The 27,029-nt window shown below is 40.9% G+C and overlaps 1 protein-coding gene across 2 annotated transcripts; it reads right to left on the reverse strand.

Annotated features, from left to right (window-relative positions):
* Nucleotides 1-674: 674 nt before the first annotated feature.
* LOC135462150 (protein sidekick-like) lies at nt 675-27,029 on the reverse strand. 2 transcript variants are annotated; one of them, XM_064739524.1, is made up of 15 exons: nt 26,807-27,029; nt 20,227-20,395; nt 19,798-19,937; nt 16,995-17,123; nt 10,404-10,541; nt 9,946-10,058; nt 9,501-9,633; nt 8,552-8,722; nt 8,081-8,236; nt 7,500-7,627; nt 6,591-6,786; nt 5,664-5,834; nt 4,984-5,118; nt 2,649-2,666; nt 675-1,060 (listed from the first exon to the last, which is right to left on the reverse strand). In XM_064739524.1, coding segments are annotated over exons 1-14 (1,944 nt in total). In that variant the 5' UTR covers nt 26,970-27,029; the 3' UTR covers nt 675-1,060; nt 2,649-2,664. The 2 variants fall into 2 exon arrangements, with proteins under 2 accessions (XP_064595594.1, XP_064595595.1); XM_064739525.1 differs by lacking the exon at nt 26,807-27,029 and adding an exon at nt 21,009-21,093.

The following is a 27,029-nucleotide window of genomic DNA, read 5'->3' on the forward strand; positions in this document are numbered from 1 at the left end:
GAGGAATTACTGTCCAAGTAACAAACAGGAAATATGACAACTCTGATGCACAGCAAATGTTGTAAATGTTTCCGAGCAGCCTTAAAATATGATTTAAAGGGGAAAAGTAGACAATGGCTGGATCTCTCTTAGCTCTGATGACAGGCCCGACTTTTCTAAAAATGTTCTCTTTGAGATACGACTGCTCGCCCACGTAGACTTTGAAGATTCAGAAGTTGGCTCCTCGCCTGCCGGTAAAGTCCACACCACCGCCTTCGATGTCCAGAAAGGTAAACAGACGGTTAGTGGTCAGCCAGAGGAAGCCGCTGTCGTCTCAGCCGTAACTGTCCGGAAACTGGAAAGTCTCGGTGTCTTAGACAAGTTCCAGCTGTGTTTCCAATCGGACAGTCTTCTCAGAGCTCCCCTGTCTCTTTTCATCCCCTTTTCTCGGCCAGTAATTTACAGCATTCCTTTGATGAACGCAGTAATATAAATTCTTCTCACCATGCATGATTCCTCCACTCTGACCAAACTTTCTACCAACATTTCTCACGGCATTGCCGATGTCAGCGTTTGGGTAACGGACCAGGCAGGTGGGCACCTGATACAGGTTAAACCCTGTCAGAGCGAAGTAAAACAAATAGTCGAAACTCGGAGACATAACAATCCCGTTTACTGAACTTTCAAAGAACTAATTTTTCGTCACTGTATACTGTGTTTATTTTGAAAGTACTGTGTTAATCCTAGATAAGTCCTACACAAATCCTACACAAGCCCATATCCTCATGAAATTAGGGTGAGACTTACGATTTCTGCTCCTAATATACTTCTAAACCATCAGCGAAAGAGCCATACATTATTAGCTCTGTCGGTGTCTCTCGGATCAAGATTTCAGTCCATTCAGTTTCATACGTTTAACAAATATGTCACCGAATTGACATATTTCGGCCATTCTTGTCGGTTTTCCTTCGTGAGCCTGTTTGCCGTTAACGTGATCATGTACGTTTGACTCACAGATCAAACTGTCTTTGTCAACCATTTCACTCACAAATCAAGGTGTCCTTTTATTCTCCAACATCACCTTTCGTTAAAGAGAAAAACAATAAAACAAGAGTGATATAGCTCTTATATAACACATGGCAAATATGTAACCTATATATCAGTAAATACCCATATAATATCAGGACGATCTTATAGGACTGTATCTACTTTGTAGGAAAATATGTAGAGTCTAATCTTTTTCAACAGCCGCTCGCATTAAGTCATACCGGAAAACAATTAACATCCCTTGCAATGGAATGTGAAATAAAAAATACTCATCGTGAAACTGTAAACCTTACCTGGGGTTTACCTCAGTGTATCCTCCTGGATGTCTTACCTGCGGTTTACCTTAGTGTATCCTCCAGTCTACCTTACCTGGGGTATACCTCAGTGTATCTTCCTGTAAACCTTACCTGGGATTTACCTCAGTGCATCCTCCTGAATATCTTACCTGTGCTTTACCTCAGTGTATCCTCCTGCATATCTCACCTGGGGTTTACCTCAGTGCATCCTCCTGTATATCTTACGTGGGGTTAACTTCAGTGCATCCTCCTTCATATCTTACCTGGGTTTTACCTCAGTGCACCCTCCTGTATATCTTACCTGGGCTTTACCTCAGTGTATTCTCCTGCACATCTCACCTGGGTTTACCTCTATGCATCTTCTTGTATATCTTACCTGGGCTTTACCACAGTGTATCCTCCTGTACATCTTACGTGTGGTGTATCCCCGTGTATATCTTACCTGGGGATTACCTCACTGCATCCTCTTGTATATTTCACCTGGGGTTAACTTCAGTGCATCCTCCTGTATATCTTACCTGGGTTTTACCTTAGTGTATCCTCCTGTATATCTAACCTAGGGTGCATCCACCTGTATATCTTACCTAGTGTTTACCTCAGTGTATCCTCTTGTATATCTAACCTAGGGTGCATCCTCCTGTATATCTTACCTGCGGTTTACCTTAGTGTATCCTCCTGTATATCTTACCTGGGGTTTACCTCAGTGTATCCTCCTGTATATCTTACCTGGGGTTTACCTCAGTGTATCCTCCTGTATATCTTACCTGCGGTTTACCTTAGTGTATCCTCCTGGATATCTTACCTGGGGTTTACCTCAGTGTATCCTCCTGTATGTCTTACCTGCGGTTTACCTCAGTGTATCCTCCTGTAAACCTTACCTGGGGTTTACCTCAGTATATCCTCCTGGATATCTTACTTGGGGTTTACCACAGTGTATCCTCCTGTAAACCTTACCTGGGGTTTACCTTTGTGTATCCTCCTGTATATCTGACCTGCGGTTTACCTTAGTGTATCCTCCTGTATATCTTAACTGGGGTTTACCTCAGTGCATCCTTATATAAATCATACCTGGGATTTACCTCAGTACATCCTCCTGTATATCTTACCTGGACTTTATCTCAGTACATCCTCCTGTATATCTTACCTGGGCTTTATCTCAGTGTATCCTCCTGCATATCTTATCTGGGCTTCACCTCAGTGCATCCTCCTGTGGGTGTTTGCACATTCCCTGTAACTGGCTCAAACAACTCAACTGTAGATAAGGATGGAAAGGGGTGTGGAGGGTAGTAGTAAATGACAATAGATATAGAGCTAGACTGTACTCACCTCTAGCAGCAATTGGTCCTGTGAACAGAAACAAGAACCATGCTTTAAGAAAACGTTTATGTCTGGTATGTGTTGTAGAACAGGTATCATCTGTAGGATCTAGGAAAACATATCTACACTTCTGTTTTCAAGTAACCGTATCCCGTGAATAGCTTTACGCATGACAAATAAAAAAAACAAGTAAAGTATCACAGCCAAATACCTTCCTTAAAGGGTTAATCAGTGGTGTATTTATCCTTCTTTTGAATATTTTATGTTCATTCCGTCAGTAAGGTTTATGGCCAGAGGGAACCTCACAAAAAAAACGTCCAAAGAACGCCAGTCCAGCTCCACAGGTTATGAATTGTACATCTCACCATTTCTGATCTAAAGGCATGAAGGGACAGTTGGACGAACCTCGTGGACAGTCAACTACAGCTATGGCATAGCCTGCATGGTAAAGGGACAGTTGGGAGAGGACCGTGGACAGTCATCTACAACTATGGCATAGTCTGCATGGTAAAGGGACAGTGGGGAGAGCACTGCGGACAGTAATCTACAGCTATGACAAAGCCTACATGGTGAAGGGACAGTTGGGAGAGCCCCGTGGACAGTCATCTACAACTATGGCATAGCCTGCATTGTAAAGGGACAATTGGGAAAGCCCCGTGGACAGTCATCTACAACTATGACATAGCCTGCATTGTAAAGGGACAGTGGGGAAAGCCCCGTGGACAGTCATCTACAACTATAGCATAGCCTGCATGGTAAAGGGACAGTTGGGAGAGCCCCGTGGACAGTCATCTACAACTATGACATAGCCTGCATTGTAAAGGGACAGTGGGAAAGCCCCGTGGACAGTCATCTACAGCTATAGCATAGCCTGCATGGTAAAGGGACAGTTGGGAGAGCCCCGTGGACAGTCATCTACAACTATGGCATAGCCTGCATTGTAAAGGGACAATTGGGAGAGCACCGCGGACAGTCATCTACAACTATGGTATAGCCTGCATGGTGAAGGGACAGTGGGGAGAGCACCGCGGACAGTCATCTACAACTATGGTATAGCCTGCATGGTGAAGGGACAGTGGGGAAAGCCCCGTGGACAGTCATCTACAGCTATAGCATAGCCTGCATGGTGAAGGGACAGTGGGGAAAGCCCCGTGGACAGTCATCTACAACTATAGCATAGCCTGCATGGTGAAGGGACAGTGGGGAAAGCCCCGTGGACAGTCATCTACAGCTATGGCACAGCCTGCATGGTGAAGGGACAGTGGGGAAAGCCCGTGGACAGTCATCTACAGCTATGGCATAGCCTGCATGGTAAAGGGACAATTGGGAGAGCACCGCGGACAGTCATCTACAGCTATGACAAAGCCTACATGGTGAAGGGACAGTGGGGGAAAGCCCCGTGGACAGTCATCTACAACTATGACAAAGCCTACATGGCGAAAGGACAGTTATGTATGCACCGCGGATAGTCATCTACAGCTATGACAAAGCCTGCATGATGAAGGACAGTTATGAGGGCGCCGAGGACAGTCATCTACAGCTGTATAAGTTTTATCTAGTTGTTTCTTTGTTGTCTAACATAATGTTAAAAATGCTGTCATTTACAATGTATAACTGGTGGTCACTAGTAGGAAACTGGAGTGTTCAGAGTCAACGACTGACCAGAGCAGGTGGACGAATATTCATTGCAATACATGACATTTAATACACAATAGAGCCACATGTGGGCCTGACAGAATACTCCTTTCCAGAATTACATTATGTGGTTGAGTACAGCAGACTAACAAAAGTGCCCTCTAAATTCTTTATCGAGTTGTTTTTGTCTCTGCGTATTCATACTTTTAACCATCTTAGCGAAGAACACCTTCTGATTTTAAACCCGCAGGCGTATACAAACCAGGCGTATGTTTTACTCTCAATTATAAGCAGTAACATACAACAAGCTGTGGGTTACATATTGAGGTGTTCTACGCTTTCCAGCATGACAGTGGCATACGCTATTTGGTGCTGCCTCAATGGAAAACCATACTGAAGACTCCAGTAATGACACCCGGATGTCCAAAGAGTGAATCATATAATGGTGAAATATCAAGCCAAAGTTACATACATTTTCTATTTTGCAGTACTGTTTTCTACACTAATCGTTTGCGATATTAACTGTGCGATATAACCAGCAACAACCTTCAGGAAATATCCTCTTGTAAGACGTAAAACATCCCTCACAATACTTAAAGATTACCTCTAGATGGTAAGAGTTTCATGTAAACTCTGTTACAGGAGGTTTCAAGGTTTTATGTACCCAGACGAACGTGAATGTCCTGCTGAGTCAGGGGTATATACTCACAGATTTCCTTTGTCATGAACTGGATTTCCTTGGGCTCACTAAAACCGACGTCTGTGCGAGCGTAAACGCTGAATGTGTACAGAGTGGATGGTTTGAGATTTCCAATGTCCACAGTTGTCTTAGTCCTCTCAGAGTCTGTTCAAACAAGTGCACAGGTACAAAACATATTTCTAAGGATCTTTTTCCCTCTGACATAGTTGTGTAACATGCACAGAGAAGTGTATGACAAACCACAGCTCTACCAGAACTAAACAAGGCCAATACCTATCAATCAGATGTTTATAATCCTTTGTTATTTGCATTTTGAGGAGAAGTTTAAAAAAAGCAGGACTGCTTCTTCTGGGAACCGATAAAAAAACACGTCTGACAGCACAATCCGGTCAAATTTCAGGTTTTATTCCGGGTCATCCGTCTGATAGTGTTATCATCCAGCTTTCCTCATATTGCAGGTGGACCGAGGTAGTTTTCATCTGGAGTGGAGGTTTGGTGTCTCTGCTTAACTTACTGAGCATAGGTTTACTGCCTCAAAAGGTTTACACACCTTTCGGCCAGTCCACTTAACAACAGTGGAGTAATTTGTAAACCTTTGTCACAGTCTAAATCTACCTTTGTCTAAAATCCTTTGCCTAAATCTACCCTACCAATCATGAGCGAATCCACCGGTTGATGATAGTACCTACCAAGTTGTGCCTCGATGGTTGCCAGCTGGTTGTTGCCCTGTGTGGTGGAGTACTGCACACGGTAACCTGTCACAAGTGGTCCCCCGCTGTTTTCGGGGACACCTATTCTCAGTCTTATCCATCTCTGGGCAGCACGTACAACTTCTACTGTGCTGGGTGGGCGGGGAAGAGCTGCAAACAGACAACACTCTGCCACCTAAATACTTTTACCTATAAGTCAGTTTTGGAATAACATTAAATCTAAAGGCAGGATTTAGATATACATGGACTGGCAGGTTGCAGATGAGGCTAGAAAACTGCTGATCTAATGCCATAACGTTTTTGAAACATATTGCGTTATGCCACGATAAAATAAAGGAGTGAACCTGACTTCCACCTGCCACCAGGTGGTTTAACGTTCTGATTAACTTAGTCCAGGTAGGTCAAGGCTAATCACAAGAGAATTCCCACCTGGATGTAGCTCTCAGTTTGCGATAGCATCTTTCATCTGTTACACATACACTTCATGTAACTAAACAAAGAGAAGTCTATACAGAATAGCCCTTCCCAGAGCAACAACATACGGTTGAGGGCAGCATGGTAACAAAAAGTGCCTCCAAATTCTTTACTAAGTTGTAAGTGTCTCTGTTTTACATACTTTTAACCATCTTAGTGAAGCACACCTTGTGGTTTTATACCGCTCTTATTTTACACTCAGGCTACCGGCTTATTTTTTCGTTGTAACCCACTGTAATGTATCGGTTTGCCTTACATTTGTCATCCTGTGTCCCACACTGTCTATGCCTATTGCACAACGTATCACTGGCCTATGACCTTCGTTCACTGAAATTCACTACGTGTATAACAGGGCAAGGACACTCGCGTCTCACCATTATCCTTGTGAAGGTTCCAGCTGCTTCTGTCATTTTCCACACACTGTGAACTTACCATATTTTGTTGTCATGACGATATATCGGGTGTCTGACCTGCCAAGCACGTTGACTGCGTCAATCTCGATCTGATAGGTGCGATCAGGAATGAGGTTGGTCAGTTTGAAGGACGTAGCATCTGGATTCTCCTGTATCACGACCTTGAAGTCAGAGTTGATGTCTGTGATTTGGTTGTTAGACTTGTTATAGGTCACCTGAAAGAATAACAAACGCCAAGTTTCTCATAAGGTTGATAAATTGGTCATGGGTCATCACGCCATGTTTCTGGTCTAGTTGTTAGAATAGTTATGGGTCATCAGCAAGAACAAAAAACACCGTGTTTCTGGTCTAGATGTTAGAATGGTTATGGGTCATCAGCAAGAACAAAAAAACACCATGTTTCTGGTCTAGATGTTAGAATGGTTATGGGTCATCAGCAAGAACGAACTACATCATGTCTTCTAAAATAACAAAATATACAACGTCTTCTACAATAATACCGTCTTGTACACACCGTACACCAAGTCTTGTAAAATAACACCATCCAATATGTCTTGTACAATAACACCATCCAATATGTCTTGTACAATAACACCATACACCATGTTTTGCGCAAGAACACCATCCAATATGTCTGTACAATAACACCATCCAATATGTCTTGTACAATAACACCACACACCATGTTTTGCGCAAGAACACCATAAACCAAGTCTTTCTTGTCTTGTACAATCACACAAAGTATACCTCGATTATATATATTATGCCTTGGTTATGCATTTTAACATGTAAGCGTACACTAGCATGCGCATCTAGCAATATCCAAGAAGCTGAATAGCACATTTGCTCAGCTTAGTTCAGTACTCCGCTCATACATATACTTGTACATCAGCCCAATTAGTGGCTAGTTCCCAATTTCTCAACTCACAAGTCGGTAACGAAGGACGTAATGTTTTATAGGTAATCCTCCATCCCTTGGTTTTTCCCAGACGAGGTTATATTCTGAGGATGAGTCGCTGGCATTTTTTGATAGAATGTTTACTGGTTCTGGAACCGCTGAAACAAAGCAGGCGTATGTTTTACTCTCAGTTATAAGCAGTAACATACAACAAGCTGTGGGTTACATATTGAGGTGTTCTACGCTTTCCAGCATGACAGTGGCATACGCTATTTGGTGCTGCCTCAATGGAAAACCATACTGAAGACTCCAGTAATGGCACCCGGATGTCCAAAGATTGAATCATATAATGGTGAAATATCAAGCCAAAGTTACATACATTTTTATTTTGCAGTACTGTTTTCTTCACTAATCGTTTCGATATTAACTGTGTGACATAAGCAACAGCTTTCAGGAAATATTCTCATGTGGGGAGTAAAACATCCCTCACAATAAATAGAGATTACCTCTAGATGGTAAGAGTTTCATGTAAACTCTGTTACAGGAGGTTTCAAGGTTTTATGTACCCAGACGAACGTGAATGTCCCGCTGAGTCAGGGGTATTTACTCACAGATTTCCTTTGTCATGAACTGGATTTCCTTGGGCTCACTAAGGCCGACGTCTGTGCGAGCGTAAACGCTGAATGTGTACAGAGTGGATGGGTTGAGATTCTCAATGTCCACAGTTGTCATTGGACGGCTACCATCATCACTAGTCGTCTCAGGATCTGAATAAACAGAGGTATAGGTAAAAAGGCCGCATTATGAAGACATATTTCTAAAATCTTAAACTTTTTCCCTCGGGCATACATTTATTACAGGTACATAGAAGTGTATTTCAAACCACAACTCTACTACAGCTTCACCAGAAATAAACAAGGACCATACCTATCAATCAACTTTGTTATTTGTATTTTGAAGAAAAGTCTAAAAGGACAAGTCCGCTTTTTGCGGAAAACGGACAAGACAACACATTTCCGAAAACCCAGTCCTGTCTCAAACTCTTTTCTAAGCCAATCCACCAGTTGACCATGTATACTTACCAATTTCCGCCTCAATGGTTGCCAGCTGGTTGTTACCCTGTGTTGTGGAGTACTGCACACGATAACCTGTCACAGGTAGTCCCCCGCTGTTACCGGGGGTACCTATTCTCAACCTTATCCACCTTTGGGCAGCACGTACAACTTCTACTGTGCTGGGTGGGAGGGGAAGAGCTGCAAATAGACAAAACAGTGTGTATAGGCTTAATATCATAGCCTGAATGGTTTTACCTTTCAAATGACGCTAGGTGCTTCAACATGCTTTATAGATACAGGTAGATCAAGGCTATTCACAAATGAATGCTCTTTAGTTGACAATGTTTTTGACTGAGAAAGAATCAGCTTTTATTTATCTTGGTGAATATTACTTCAAGCTAAGTACCTGACAATGTACTGGTATGCTACGAATACCTAGTAATAGCTGATTTTACACTGTGTTGGGTTCTATTTGTGATTTTCACTTCTGACTTCTCGTAAACGTCAGTATTAGCGCCGCCGTGTTTATTTATTTATTTGGTGTTTTACGCCGTACTCAAAAATATTTCACTTATACGACCGAGATTGGAATTATGGTGGGCGGAAACTGGGCTTTAGGAAACCCACGACCAGGTTGCTGGAACATATGTAGTAAGACCATGAGCACTACTGTGTGGCTGGAGGCAATGTGGATAGCCTTTACACGGCTATTGTTGTGAGTTTTCCTCCTCTATTGTCGCTTGTATATAAAGGATTTCCGGAATTCTGCCTTCCCTTCTTATTTTCCAACTAAATATAGTTTCAAAATGTGGTGACACGATCAGAGGTACAGCTATTCCTTGTAGCTCCTTAACTGAAATCACACAAACATCATGTTTCTATAGCAGACAGATGAACTCTCATTTTCTGAACGGCTAGAGACTTTTAAATGTTTGAATACAGCCTCTTGATGATGTGGCTATCGCCGTGATCTTACCCATAACATCCACCATACACTTGTAGGTACCGTCATCGCTTACTTTTAGCCGCAAGATCTTCATTGTACCCTCTACTGCAATGATCTGGTACCTGCCACCATTGTTCATCCTGACAAAGTCAGCAGACTGGTCCTGCCAAAACACATAACACAAGTTGTTTCTTTTTCTCTCTTTTTCAAAAGAGATAAACATACCTTTACCAATTCAGGGGAGATGCATCAAGTCAAACATACGTGTGCCTTGTACCAATTCAGGACAGATACATCAAGTCCACATACCTTGTACCAATTCAGGGCAGATATATCAAGTCAGACATAGATATACATCATACCAGTTGATGGCAGATGCATCAGGACAGATGAATCAAGTCACACATACCATGAGTTAGTTCAGTACAGATGCATCTTGTACAAATTCAAGGCAGATGTATCAGGCCACACATACCTTGTGCATTTTCTCGGTCGGTGGCCGGTTACTGCTGGCCTTGCGGTGCATCGTTGGACCCTTGTCCTCGACATCCTTGGTCATCTTTGAGGAACTTGTCAAGGTGGCTGGAGCTGAAGAGATTAACGTAGCATGTGAGAGCCCCAGATTTAACCCAAACAGGAATGAGTGAGTGCTTGGGGATTAACGTCGTACCTAACCCAAACAAGATATTACTAGTGCAAACCTGACCTCGTTAGAAATTCTACATCTGTTCTACCTACGGCGACATGGCCATGTGAACAACTTTTACAGCTGAAGTGTAACTTTGTGCGATGACAAAAAACCTGCTGTGTGTTAACCGCTTAATGCTGTTCATTTTGTCAGGGAACTAGAATGACATTGTGTTCATGTTTCATTTATTGCACAGTTTTGTACTTTATCCCGCATCTAATTTCAGCTTTTAATCAGGAACTCACCTCTAACTTCCACTGTAATTGAATGCTCTTCGTAGCGCCCAGTACTGGGAATTTCAGCGATACATAAATATTCTCCGTTGTCGTCTTTGGTGATGTTACGAATTTCCAGGCCATTTGGCACTGGGATGTATCGACCTCCTGAAATGTAGCAATGATAAAACACGTTATTCTTTATCCACAACGCCTACATACCTTTACACACATACACACGCGGGCATCTGTATCCACAACTCCTATACATCTATACACACATACACACACGGACATCTGTATCCACAACTCCTACACATCTATACACACATACACACGCGGACATCTGCACCCACAACTCCTACACATCTACACACACATACACAGAAGGACATCTGCACCCACAACTCCTACACATCTACACATACATACACACAAGGACATCTGTACCCACAACTCCTACACATCTACACACACATACACACGCTGACATCTGCACCCACAACTCCTACACATCTATACACACATACACACACAGACATCTGCACTCACAACTCCTACACATCTACACACACATACACAGAAGGACATCTGCACCCACAACTCCTACACATCTATACACATATACACACGCGGACATCTGTACCCACAACTCCTACACATCTACACACACATACACACAAGGACATCTGCACCCACAACTCCTACACATCTATACACACATACACACGCGGACATCTGCACCCACAACTCCTACACATCTACACACACATACACAGAAGGACATCTGCACCCACAACTCCTACACATCTATACACACATACACAGAAGGACATCTGCACCCACAACTCCTACACATCTACACATACATACACACAAGGACATCTGTACCCACAACTCCTACACATCTACACACACATACACACAAGGACATCTGCACCCACAACTCCTACACATCTATACACACATACACACGCGGACATCTGCACCCACAACGCCTACACATCTACACATACATACACACAAGGACATCTGCACCCACAACTCCTACACATCTATACACACATACACACGCGGACATCTGCACCCACAACTCCTACACATCTACACACACATACACATGCAGACATCCGTACGCACAACTCCTACACATCTACACACATACACACAAGGACATCTGCACCCACAACTCCTACACATCTACACACACATACACACAAGGACATCCGTACGCACAACTCCTACACATCTATACACATACACACACGGACATCTGTATCCACAACTCCTACACATCTATACACACATACACACGCGGACATCTGCACCCACAACTCCTACACATCTATACACACATACACACGCGGACATCTGTATATACAACTCCTACATACCTTTACACACATACACACGCGGACATCTGCACCCACAACTCCTACACATCTACACACACATACACAGAAGGACATCTACACCCACAACTCCTACACATCTATACACACATACACACGCGGACATCTGCACCCACAACTCCTACACATCTATACACACATACACACGCTGACATCTGCACCCACAACTCCTACACATCTATACACACGCTGACATCTGCACCCACAACTCCTACACATCTACACACACATACACATGCAGACATCCGTACGCACAACTCCTACACATCTACACACATACACACACAAACATCTGTATTCACAAGTCCTACACATCTATACATACATACACACAAGGTCATCTGTACCCACAACTCCTACACATCTATACACACATACACACGCGGACATCTGTACCCACAACTCCTACAAATCTATTCACACATACACACATGGATGTTTCTACCCATAACTCCTACACATCTATACATACACACACACGAGAACATCTGTATCCACAACTCCTACACATCTACACATACATACACACAAGGACATCTGTACGCACAACTCCTACAAATCTATTCACACATACACACAAGGATATGTGCACCCACAAGTCCTACACATCTATACATACATACACACAAGGACATCTGTACCCGCATCTCCTACACGTCTATACATACATACACTCGAAGACATCTGTATCCACAACTCCTACACATCTATTCACACATACACACAAGGACATCTGCACCCACAACTTTCTACAATTCTACACATACATACACACAAGGACAACTGCACCCACAACTCATACAAACCTATTCACAAATACACACGCGAATATCTGTACGCACAACTCCTACAAATCTATACATACATACACAGAAGGACATATGTATCCACAACTCCTACAAATTTATTCACACATACACACGCTGACATCTGTATCCACAGCTCATACAAATCTATTTACACATACACTGTTACGACCCAAACTGTCTGTATTATAAAGAGATGGCTTGTTGGAAATACACGACAGTTTAGCCGCACAAAAAAGTAACCAAAACCAGCAGATTTGATTTTATTTAGGTTTAACAAGAACAGATAACAAGACTTTTACAAATACTAAAGTACTAAAGTTTAATATGAAAGGATAGCAGTATCTATACAAATACTTAAGTACTTACATGTACAACGGTGTCAAGTCCAAACGGACGCATATATTCCACAATGCTGAAAATCATACAGGCATAAATGCACAAATAAGAGGGAAAATCCACAGTATAACGGAGTGTACACAAAATTCCACAGACAGGGTCCACGTACTAATAAGCACTGTGTACACAAGAGCACAAATTAAATATACAAGTTCAGACTGAAAAAGTGCTCGGTGGAGATAGGATATAACAAAGCCAGAGGCTATAAAGACACCAAAATTCAGCACAAAAGGTCTACTAAAGTAACACACAGCGAAAGCTCTCAATAATTCTCCTTTCTCTCCCTTTGACCTGCTTTCATACGTCTTATACAGCTAAATTTAGAAGCTGACGGCAGTTATGCACATAACACATTCAACTTTCAAGAAAACAAAGCTTTCCTAACTTTTTTTTACTTACAATATATGTTAAACAATATATGTTAAACAATAATATATACAACATTGTAAAAGCACATGTAATTAAACATGTTATACACAACTTATACACGAGACAAGCAATCTGCAATAACATTATCTTTTCCCTTAACATGTTTGATTTCAAGATTGTATTCTTGCAACAATAAACTCCACCTTAACAATCTCTGATTCTTTCCCTTAACTTTCTGTAGAAACACAAGTGGATTGTGATCAGTATTTACAATCACAGTTTGTCTCGAAGCTGTTACATAAACTTCAAAATGTTGCAGAGCTAAAATAACAGACACACGTTCTTTTTCAACAGTTGAATAAGTTCTCTGAAACTTGTTAAGTTTACGGGAAAAGAAACAAACTGGATGATCAACACCAAGATTGTCTTCCTGAAGCAAAACAGCACCTACAGCAACATCACTTGCATCAACTGCTAACTTAAAAGTTTTCTCAAAATTAGGTGCTTAACTTGACCTTGGCCGACAACATGGCCCAAATATGTGACAGTGGCACAACAAAATTCACTTTTTACAGGATTGACGGTAAGTTTAGCATGGTTAAGTCTCTCAAACAACTGGCGTATTCTGGAAATGTGCTGTTCCCAAGTGTCGGTGAAGATAATGACGTCGTCTATGTAGACACGACACCCGTCCAAACCGGAAGTGACCTCATTCATAAGGTGTTGATACGTATCTGGGCTATTCCTCATTCCAAATTACTTTGTATTGAAAGAGTCCATCGGGCGTAGAAAAGGTTGAAACTTCACGAGCCTTAGGAGTAAGAGGTTTCTGACCAGGTTGAAATGACCGAACAACAGATTTCTCATCATATCTACGTTCATATTCTTCTGAGTACATTCAAGATTGGCTTTAGCCATTTCACATGATCTGACAAGCTTAGCACGAAAATCAGATACATAATCCAAAAGATTTACATTACTTGTGTCATCATTGAGAAACTGTTCCTTGTAAATTAACAATGGTCCTCTAACAGTATGTCCAAATACTAAATCAAATGGACTGAAACCCAGTGATTCTTGTACTGACTCTCGAACAGCAAACATAAGAAATGGAATACCTTCATCCCAGTCTTTCTCTGTGTTATAACAATAAGTCTTAATCATGTTCTTTAATGTTTGGTGAAATCTTTCAATTGCACCTTGACTTTCTGGGTTTTTTGGGTAAACCAAACAGAGTAAAAAACTTTGTTGAAGCTTTGACAACAGGCTTGGAGTTTATATTCCTTAAAGGAACATCCTCGGGAAATCTGGTTGCTGTACACATAATAGTTAACACATACTGATTCCCAGACTTCGTCTTAGGTAGCGGACCTACACAATCAATCAATATTCTGCTGAATGGCTCTTGAGAAGCTGGTACAGGCTCTAATAGTGCCTTAGGAATAGTCTGATTAGGCTTACCCACTACCTGGCATGTATGGCGTGATTTACAAAACTGGGTTACATCTCCCTTTAATCCTGGCCAAAAGAAGTGGTTCAGTATCCTGTAGTATAAACTTTCTGATAACGGCAAAAAACACAGTAACGGACTTACAAGATACATTTCTTACACAAATGTTTACTCAAGGCGACTGCATTGATAATGATGAATCAGACCATTGGAAACCTAGTGACATATCACATGTTTCTAAATATCAGCTTGTAACTGAACAGCATAAATTTCATGTTTATTTGACAGAGCTCTCGATGATTGTGTTATTTCATCTGAACCTGTGTGTTATTATGTCAAGTCTGATATACTTATGCGTAAATGGAGACCACCGTATGTATCTGTTGATGATGACTGGGCTGTTAAACATCAGATTGTTGTACCTAAGGCATACCCAACTGGAAATTTTACGTATGGCACATGAAATATACACAAAATTCCACAGACAGGGTCCATGTACTAATAAGCACTGTGTACACAAGAGCACAAATTAAATATACAAGTTCAGACTGAAAAAGTGCTCGGTGGAGATAGGATATAACAATGGCAGAGGCTATAAAGACATCAAAATTCAGCACAAAAGGCCTACTAAAGTAACACACATCGAAAGCATCCAAAACTCTCAATAATTCTCCTTTCTCTCCCTTTGACCTGCTTTTATAGGTCTTATATAGACTGGTGGAGTTTTCTAGAATCAGAAAATTCCTGAACAATTTTTGTAAACAAACAGGCCCCGAACTGAGCGAATTCTTGAACATTTTAAGGCAGAGGCGGACAGCAGGCCCTGAACTCAGCATATGTAAACAGTGGCAAGCTAAAATTAGAAGCTGACGGCAGTTGTGCACATAACAACACACAAGGACATCTGCATCCACAACTCCTACAAATCTATACATACATACACACAAGGACATCTGTATCCACAGCTCATACAAATCTATTCACACATACACACGTGGACATCTGTATCCACAGCTCATACAAATCTATTCACACATACACACGTGGACATCTGTATCCACAGCTCATACAAATCTATTCACACATACACACGTGGGCATCTGTATCCACAGCTCATATAAATCTATTCACACATACACACGTGGGCATCTGTATCCACAGCTCATACAAATCTATTCACACATACACACAAGGACATCTGTATCCACAGCTCATACAAATCTATTCACACATACACACTTGGACATCTGTACCCGCAACTCCTACAAATCTATTCACACATACACACGTGGACATCTGTATCCACAGCTCCTACAAATCTATTCACACATACACACGTGGACATCTGTATCCACAGCTCATACAAATCTATTCACACATACACACGTGGACATCTGTATCCACAGCTCATACAAATCTATTCACACATACACACGTGGGCATCTGTATCCACAGCTCATATAAATCTATTCACACATACACACGTGGGCATCTGTATCCACAGCTCATACAAATCTATTCACACATACACACAAGGACATCTGTATCTACAGCTCATACAAATCTATTCACACATACACACTTGGACATCTGTACCCGCAACTCCTACAAATCTATTCACACATACACACGTGGACATCTGTATCCACAGCTCCTACAAATCTATTCACACATACACACGTGGACATCTGTATCCACAGCTCATACAAATCTATTCACACATACACACGTGGGCATCTGTATCCACAGCTCATATAAATCTATTCACACATACACACGTGGACACCTGTATCCACAGCTCATACAAATCTATTCACACATACACACAAGGACATCTGTATCCACAGCTCATACAAATGTATTCACACATACACACGTGGACATCTGTATCCACAGCTCATACAAATCTATTCACACATACACACGTGGACATCTGTATCCACAGCTCATACAAATGTATTCACACATACACACATGTCCGCGTGTGTATATCCAAGGCATAGTTTACGTGTACTCCACACAGACCTTGGAAATTTACAGAATACTGTACTAAAATATAATTAGAACTTACATGCCATAATTTGTACAATATGTGCCTTGGGAATATACGCTTTACTACTAGCCCAGTTAATGTCCACCACCCTCCCGTGGTTCCCACACCAGTGAACATCCCGGTTTAACTCACCGTCTATAGTTTTGTCGTTGTGGGACCAGGAGACCTCGGGCTGAGGGCTACCACCCACGCGACATTCGATAAGGGCATCTGTGTAGATGGTGGGACGCTGATACTGCTTACCCGTAAACGTAATATCCTCTGCAAGCACCAAGAAATCAGTATTAGCTCAGCACAACTGTATGATTCACATTTCTTTCCATTAAAGACGTCAAATTCAAATCAATAAATGGAAAGGGACCATCTCACAAACTCTGACCTGTCAGTGTGAGGGACCATCTCACAAACTCTGACCTATCAGTGTGAAGGGCCCATCTCTCAAACTCTGACCTGTAAGTGTAAAGGGACCATTTCTCAAACTCTGACCTGTAAGTGTAAAGGGACCATCTCACAAGCTCTAGTTGTAAATGAGCAAAAAGTGGTTGTGAGAGGAAGCAGAATCATTGCGTGGCTTAATTCGTAACTCAATTGTAACTGGAGGTTGTCTTCAAAACAAAGGCTTGCTGGTGGCAAACGGGTTAAGTAATTTTCTACACTGTTGGTACCCAAATAACACAGTTGGGTGGTAGAGATCAGTAGATTTGAAACTAAAACAAAATGCGTCTAACGTGGGAGGTAGCTGCTGTATTGTTTCTGTGTAGCGGATCCCCAGCATGATTTCAATAGACCGCTTTGAAATTCCAACTGCTTGCAGCGATTGGATGGAAAAATACAGTTCAAGGATCTCATTTTATTCAACGGAAAAATCCTTTTGGAATCGGTAGGATCTCGTAGCTCATGTGGTTCTCTGGGGAACGGGATATTTTGTCAGCTTTCCAAACCACACCTGTGTCGGCCAGACTGAAAACATCAGGCTGAAAGATCAGAAAATGTTAGTTCGTTTTTCCTGCTCAGTGTACAAACATCACAGCTCACTGTAGCTGGATCAGGTCTCCACGGGACATATTTCATTAACTGGCAGTTAAGATAGACTTTCCTGGGTGAAAAGCAGATCCTATATCATGAAGTAAATATAACAATTGTATTGCGTTAACAGCCATCAGCATTATCACCTAGGTTAACTCATCATCGGTATAAACGACTATGTTCACACTTATAGCTCTCAACACTACACGCAGGGATTAATAACTGTTCTAATCACGCTTGGTACCTAGGTCAAACCACTGAGTTAGCAAGGCTGCCTATAGCAAACGCCTTGCTGGACATCTCTTTTCTGGACATTTTCGAACTGAATAATATGCATGTATGCATCAATGCTAGTAAAGTAAGACGCTTATGTATCAGATTCAGAAGTGAATTGATGGTATCCATCTCAAAATGATGGTACTCAACATGCTTGTAACATTTTGACAAATTCGGTGTCTTTCTGTCTGCCCATTTGGAGAAATATTGGTGACAACTATTCCCCAAATGTATGGTCAGATCTCACAAAGGGCATTTTTACCAAGAGTTTCTCAATCTAATGACAAACAAGCTCTTTTTCATTCTCGATAAACCGATTTCGCTTGGGGGCATAAACCTGATTAGGTATTATTTATTTGTAATTTATATAAATGCATTTATATGTAATAGTACTGAGCTCACATTTTACTGTGACAACAAGCCAGTCTAAGGCTTTTTACGGGTTGCTGCTGTTGTTCTGGTTACCTCTACGCCCTCTGTAACCATCCCTGTGTCGGACAGAGTGGCTTAATTCACTGATTTCTTGAACATCACATTTGAACATCACATACCCGAAACAGGCAACATTATCTGACAAATATTTTATCGAGCTTTTATTGTATGTCTTTCTCCAAGTGCTGATCCGCCATGTCGACCTCCCAGCCGCCTCAGTCGGAACTTGTGCCAGTTTCTTTGAGCTACTCCAATTAGAATGTGGCGAACGCTTACCGTTAGAAATGTTGTCGCGGTATTCTGGCGATTTAGAACTTCTAGTTTTCCTTGTCGTGCTTTCCAGCGCTATAGCAAACGATTCTTGGTTGTCGTGCTTTCCAGCGCTATAGCGAACGATTCTTGGTCGTCGTACTTTCCAGCGCTATAGCGAACGATTCTTGGTCGTCGTACTTTCCAGCGCTATAGCGAACGATTCTTGGTCGTCGTACTTTCCAGCGCTATAGGGAACGATTCTTGGTCGTCGTACTTTCCAGCGCTATAGCGAACGATTCTTGGTCGTCGTACTTTCCAGCGCTATAGTGAACGATTCTTGTTCTTGGTCGCCCAGTGCTATAGTGAACGATTCTTGTTCTTGGTCGCCCAGTGCTATAGTGAACGATTCTTGTTCTTGGTCGCCCAGTGCTATATTGAACGATTCTTGGTCGTCGTGGAGGGCCAAGGTTGCAGCAGATATCTCTTCCCTGCTAGAAAAAGTTACATACCACGTCTTCTGACTACAACAGTAAATTAGCGCATGTCTACTGGCCAGATCACGCGCCATCTCATCATGGATCCCAGAGTGAACCACAGCGATTTAGAACTATTATTCACATGACTGGCTTTCATACGGTTTATTAGGTTAAAGTGTAGGTCTGATTAGACTTATAATATTTTAAGTTTTGAATATTTGTGTGCAAGAACAAACAAATGTCTGTCCACTTGACCTTTTCTATAACTGTAGGACTGCAGAGTGTGCAACTAATGTAGCAAAAGTCCAAAGCCAATTGATGACCGTTGCCAATAACTCTAGGTTGATCGCTGTTGCCTGTGTGGCCTGGATATGTAACTTAAGTAAAGAGGTAAGCCTACATGTGCAGGTATAAGCATATTGTACAGGACTTGAAACACACCCAGCTGTACAGGGGGTGGCACTGATACGTACCCCACACATCAAACATGACGGCCATGGTCTGTTTCTGCCCGTTAAGCACCCCTGTGCAGGTCCATTTGCCGGTATGTTCCTCTTGCACAGAGGGGATCCGCAGCTTCAGGCTCTGGGGGCCCTTCCTCTGAACATACACCCTGCGTGAGAGTGAGACGTGGGTTAACACGAACATCTAAACTGACTTTTATACAGTGTACAACTGAGTCCAAGTACACCGAAATCACAACAACATAAGTTTTTTGAATGATCTGAAACTTTTATGATGCTTTCGTCAGGTACTGTATTAATCAAGATCATCGATCAAACACTGTCATATGAAATGCAATACCTAAATGCAGTGCAGAATTCAAATAACACAAGTAAATTCTTAAAAGTTAAACTTGGAAAACAATTCTCATTGAGAAACCTTATTACAGGTGAACTCACGGGTCATTAGAGTTGGTGGAGGTGATAACATTGCCCTGAGCACTTGTCCACGTGAGCTGAGGGTCTTCCCAGGGTCCTAGTCCTGTGGCATCACACTTTATGATCAACCCAAAGCCTTTCTTCTTAGGTTGTATTTTGTCGCCTGGTACCAACACCAGCGACTGTGCCCCTGAAAACAGAAACAGAACCACTGTACAAAAATGGCCACACCTACTCACATACAGAATGACATGTATCAAGCTATACGTTTATTCCGCCACCAACAAATCTGTATTCTATCATGACTCCCCAGACTCCTGTATTAAAGGATTAGAGTAGGACTTTGGTAATGGTCCTAATTATAAAGAGTATTAAACAAGTCGATCTCCCGCCAGCCGCAGCGGTACACGGCACAACGGGTGACATCACAGCCGACGAACCCACTGATAGTTTGGGCTATATAGCCTGAGATTTCGTATTAAAATTTCGTAAATAAAATCTCCACAGACAGTCCGGTCCAAGTCCAAATCAGGACACGTCTCTGAATTAGGACAAAAGTGTTCTAAACAGGAAAACTTCATGAACTTTATATATTTCATTTTCCTCTGTTTCTGCACCTTGCTGCACAAAGAACTTGTGCAAAAAAGTAGCCAAGTATATACTTGTTATTATATAACACGTGTCTTTGTCGTTTGCCTTCGTTAGCCTGGGAGATTTAATTTTTTAATGACCGCTTCCTAAACTGGACACATTCATTAAGCACAGACAAGCCTTTCCTCAACAGGAAATATATCGCATGTTACCTGAATAGGAAACACACCGTAACGTTTCAGGAAATGTTTCCCAGGCCATCTGGCGGGTATTGCTTTGTACAGGTAGTATCCTCAACTGGAAACATATGTACAAATACAAGTACATGTTTCCTGAATGGGAAATATTTAACACTTGACTTCTTGAAATGACAACATTCAAAACTGATATGTCAATATTAGTTTTTACTGTGATACTAGTATTTAATTATGCAGTTCAGTGTATGAGATCTACAAATGTGGTTACATAAGCATTTATACAGATTTTCTTTCTTATTAATATATGCACTCATACATATATACCTGTACATGCAAAAGTGATATGCTGATAAGTTATAGTCTGACGATTATCGCTTAAGCTGATATGTTATCGTCTGACGATTATCGCTTAAGCTGATATGTTATCGTCTCATGATTATCGCTCATGCTGATATGTTATCGTCTCGTGATTATCGCTCATGCTGATATGTTATCGTCTGACGATAATCGCTTATGCTGATTACACGCACTTGTGATAATCAGTTTATCTAACTCTCCTTACGTTTAATGGTCTATAATTTGCAAACTATATCTAGCTATCTGTATCAGACACTCAAGCTCTAAAGCACATTTATACGGTTGTACTTATAAGTATACAATGTTTTGCCTTCCCAAACATTAAATACTTCTCGAAAATTTATCTGTAAACTGCAGAAATTTGGCTAAAGTCATTTAGTGTATATAACATAAGCAGCTATTAACATTTTCAAAATCCTTTTGTTAAAAAAATTATTTTATACTGAAATAATTCCATATGCCGATCTAGGATATGCTTTTAAAATGCCATGAAAGTTTATAAGTCTTAAAATATTACACACAGATGTAACCGATGTGACAGATGTGACAGATGATTTTCATGAAGCACAGTGGGTTGGCTTATTAGTATCTAGTGGTCCTCAAACTCAACACACAATATATCACCACCTAGTAAGTTAATGAGCTTTTAACTGTGGACATGTGGACGCTAAGTGGCTGTTCCAGCATGACATAATGGCTATTCTTACTTACATGTAAATAATGTCATGCGGCTAAGACTATGATTAAGTGTAGGCCATAACGTACTGAAAATCTTCAAAATTTTCAATCACTAAAGCACTTTTTACAGTGGAATTTATGTATATAATTATTACGAATACGAAGCTAAAAATGATTTGTTGTCTCATTAAAGGCTTCATAAAACTACATATGCAAATTGTTACTCTACACCTCATAGTTCAATGTTTTAAAATATCGGTTGCAGAGGCGGTTGTAAAAGTTGAAGAATTTGGGGTATGTCAGCATGGAAATGCGGTACCTGGCTTTCCCCTATATATCACTTTCAATCAAAGTGACAGATAATGCAAGTTTCTCATTTTGTAAGATACGTATGACTTCCAAATTTTATAACACATTAAATATAAATTATACATAATGAAAACTGTTATCTAATCTATTCGTCAAAAGAGACATTCGTAAACCAGTCATCAACCAAAATGAACGTTCTGGTTAATGTGGTATAATCCATGAAATTGTTAATTACCTTTTCCCCAAATAAACTTAGATATGAGCTATCCTGACATTCTAATACCTACTGCCTCAGAAAATCATCACCAAACAGGTGTCTACATATCTTTGATCTATTAACAGGAATGACATTTCATCAGAATCCACTCAAATTTCTTCCACTAGAGGACCCCTATGAAGGTAAGATTTGACCATATTGGTCAAAGAGTAGACAAAACGAAAACCTACAACATTCTGTGAAATATGTTCATATGATATAATCTTTGACGAATAGCTGAGGATCAAATCTAATCTTCTGACTCAGGTGGGTCAGACAGTATTAAAAAAATTCAGCTAGTTTTGATGGAAAATATTCTCTCCCCTGTGTTATTTGTTCCCATTTTCAGCACATACAAGTTTTATAGACCTTATATACGCTGACTGTGCAAGATTGGAGAGGCAGTGATGTCAGGTAATACCATTTCAGACTGATGTTATATCGCAACAGCCACTATATATATATACTATATATAGTGGCTGTTGTACACTATATATGTATGGTATATGGTATATGGTATATATATATATATATATATATATATATATATATATATATATATATATATATATATATATATATATATATATATATATATATATATATATAATGAGATTTGCAATTGTTCATTCGTGACGACTTGTAAGTCTCATGTTTATTACAACCACTGGTAATGGTTGTATCCAAAGAAGAACTGCATGTACTGAGTTAAGGGTTTGCATACATATACTTAGAAGAGGATGAAGGAGATATTCCTTATCTTGAGCTGTTTGTATTAGGTTTAAGATGGATTTAAGTTTAAATATGGACAGCTAGAGTGCGCAGAATCTCTGGCGCAGCGCTCTGCTTCATACCTGTGTTTAATCCTGCTTAACGTCTGTCTATGGACCACATGCAGATCGCCACCTTGGATATGTATGAAAAGTTGCAATCAAAGCACTTAGATACGTATTTCGATTATTGAGAACTGTTGAGACGATTTGGATACTGATTTCATTCATTTACCTAAAACATTTCTTGCATTTTTTCAACATCCTCGAAAACTGCTGACTTCTTTTCTTTTCATGAATGCATGAGGTGATTTCTTCCTTTAAAAACTTCCTTGGTTCTCTTTTGGTGTATGTTAAACATCCTTTTTCGGACTTGGGGTTATTGATCAGGGTGTGTGCCGGTGATAGTAATTACAAAATTAATGACCTTCACATCTGCGGTACGCGTAAAATACAAGTACATCTTGTAGTGAGCTGCAGTTTTACTTTCCTGTGTCTCCTACATGTCTCCTAATCCGTTTCAGTTTCAATCTATTGTGCTACCAGTCAAAGGACTTGGTGTCACCAGTTTCACAATTTAGTGTTACCAGTCACAGGACTTCGTGTTACCAGTCACACGACTTGGTGTTACCAGTCACATGACTTGGTGTTATCAGTCACAGGGCTTCGTGTTACCAGTCCCAGAACTTGGTGTTACCAGTCACAGAACTTGGTGTTACCAGTTACAGAATTTGGTGTTACCAGTTTCCAAATTTAGTGTTACCAGTCACAGGATTTAGTGTTACCAGTCACAGGGCTTGGTGTTACCAGTTACATAACTTGGTATTACCAGTTACAAAATGTTAGTGTAACCAGTCACAGGAATTGGCGTTACCAGTCACAGGACTTGGTGTCACCAGTTTCAAAATTTAGTGTTACCAGTCACAGGACTTAGTGTTACCAGTAACAGGACTTGATGTTACCAGTCACAGGACTAGGTGTTACCAGTAACAGGGCTTGGTGTTATCATTCACAGGACTTGGTGTTATCAGTCACAGGGCTTCGTGTTACCAGTCACAGAACTTGGTGTTACCAGTCACAGGACTTGGTGTTACCAGTTTCCAAATTTAGTGTTACCAGTTTCAAAATTTAGTGTTACCAGTCACGGGGATTGGTGTTACCAGTTACAGAACTTGGTATTACCAGTTACAAAATGTTAGTGTTACCAGTCACAGGACTTGGCGTTACCAGTCACAGGACTTGGTGTCACCAGTTTCAAAATTTAGTGTTACCAGTCACAGGACTTGGCGTTACCAGTCAAAGGACTTAGTGTTACCAGTAACAGGACTTGGTGTTACCAGTCACATGACTAGGTGTTACCAGTAACAAGGCTTGGTGTTACCGGTCCCAGAACTTGGTGTTACCAGTCAGAGGACTTGGTGTTACCAGTCACAGAACTTGGTGTTACCAGTTTCCAAATTTAGTGTTACCAGTCACAGGATTTGGTGTTACCACTCACAGGGCTTGGTGTTACCAGTTACATTACTTGATGTTACCAGTTACAAAATGTTAGTGTTACCAGTCACAGGACTTGGTGTTACCAGTTACAAAATTTAGTGTTACCAGTAACAGAACTTTGTGTTACCTGTCACAGGACTAGGTATTGCCAATCACAGGACTTGGTGTTACCAGTCACAAGACTAGGTATTACCAGTCACAGGACTCGGTGTTACCAGTCACAAGACTAGGTATTACAAGTCACAGGACTCGGTGTTACCAGTAACAGGACTAGGTATTACTAGTCCCAGGACTTGGTGTTACCAGTTACAGAATTTGGTGTTACCAGTTTCCAAATTTAGTGTTACCAGTAACAGGGTTTGGTGTTAGCTGTCACAGGGCTTCGTGTTACCAGTCACAGGAAATGGTGTTAACAGTTTCAAAATTTAGTGTTACCAGTCACAGGACTTGGTGTTACCAGTCACAGGGCTTGGTGTTACCAGTTACAGAATTTTGTATTACCAGTCACAGGAATTGGTTTTACCAGTCACAGGGCTTCTTGTTACCAATCACAGAACTTGGTGTTACCTGTTACAAAATGTTAGTGTTACCAGTCAGAGGACTTGGTGTTACCAGTTACAAAATTTGGTGTTGCCAGGTAACAAAACTCTAGATTAATACTTTTTCACAAAGCTTTACTGTACTGACTTATAAGCTTTTAAGCGTTTTTTTTTTGTTTTGAGCCTTGTTTTGATGTTTTCAGTTTAAAAGCCGACAGAGAACTTTTTGGGACGAATGATTGCTGATTTTCGGAGATAAACTATAAGTACACGTATTTGTATGTGAAGCTCTACAGGCCAACTTGAGGTCACTGTATATATTGATGAGAATGCATGTCATTACATATGAAACCCAAGGCTACCAGGCATAATGACACCTCGTAGCGTCCATTCCTAACTTATTATTTTGTTCAGTGTAACAGTAGCACATGGATAGATTGTTAACTGATATGCAGATTAAACTTCTCAATCTAGACTGGCCATCTTCCCCTGACGGAACTGTGCTGGAGGGAGGTAATTACATAGTGATTCCTATTAAAGACTAGAAACACCTGAGATACCTAAAGAGCTTTAAAAGTGTTAAAACGGGTGGATTTAAAATTGGGAATGGCAAAGCCTTCTTTAGTGCTGAAATCTAACAACAGAGCTGAATTTATCCTAACATAAGATAGAGCCTGTGATAACACCAGGAGAAATGTGCAGAGTGTGTATGCGTGAGTATGTTTGTGTATGTCTTTGTAGTGATCAGTATGAAGTGCATCCAGTTTTATCTTCCCTGTTTCCCGGATAGGTGCAAAAACCGGATAAGAGCGTAACGAGGCAGTTATAAATGCCGTTTGCAGGAAAACAATCCTATAAATCGAGCCAAACTCAAAAGGATCGGAAAGAATACACTGTTAGTCATCGACACGTACTAAATTGGTGTCATTAAGCATTTATTTTAGTACATTTATCTTCACCAGACGAGAGTTCATGGAAGAGTACTCGAGGCAAAAATTGCTGTTAAAAAGAGGGTGCCGAAGCAGCTTTTATAGACCTCAATTAGAAGTTTACAAGTTTAACTTGTAACTTCAAATCAGAATAGATAAATTAATTCTAGTTCATTCAAGTTCATTTAAGTTACAACTATGTACTTGTAAGTACTAACTAAAGGTCTTTATTATAAATGCCGATTGCAGGAAAATTAACACACCACAATGGCTTTTTGACGGAACCATCGAAAATGACTAACTGGGTCTTCTTCACCCTAAACAACCAAAAAGCCCTGATTAGAACTGGGTATTTAGGGCTACAGGAGTCAGTAATGTATAGAAGAGAGAGAGGGAGGGGGGGAGGTGAAACAGTGTAATAGCGGCTGTGTTAACGTATCAGCCGTGTGGGTCCCCGTTCGCTACCGTACTTACTTACCTGAATACTTCACTAGACACAAGGATATTATGCTTAAGATAAGCACAGTCGCCATTTTCTTCTCTTCCCGTGACAAAACGTAATGACCAAATGATCGCCCGTCCTCCCGATACGCAGCGCCGAAAGCGTACAGTCGCCCAGCTCTGTTTGCATTAGAGGGCATCTGGATATCACATGTTTTCCTCTTTGTTCGTTCACAATGACCATACCAATGAACTCACTT

Source organism: Liolophura sinensis, chromosome 1 (assembly GCF_032854445.1).
Source record: "Liolophura sinensis isolate JHLJ2023 chromosome 1, CUHK_Ljap_v2, whole genome shotgun sequence".
Classification (NCBI taxonomy): domain Eukaryota; kingdom Metazoa; phylum Mollusca; class Polyplacophora; order Chitonida; family Chitonidae; genus Liolophura; species Liolophura sinensis.

Bases quoted from the DNA above. Each gene is read 5' to 3' on its own strand.
- LOC135462150 (XM_064739524.1), bottom strand. From the start codon at position 26,969: ATGCCCTCTAATGCAAACAGAGCTGGGCGACTGTACGCTTTCGGCGCT. The intron at 8,723-9,500 runs GTAAGATCACGG...GTCTATTTGCAG, and splicing joins GTGTATGGTGGATGTTATGG to CTCTTCCCCTCCCACCCAGC. The intron at 7,628-8,080 runs GTGAGTAAATAC...GCTTTGTTTCAG, and splicing joins GTTCATGACAAAGGAAATCT to CGGTTCCAGAACCAGTAAAC.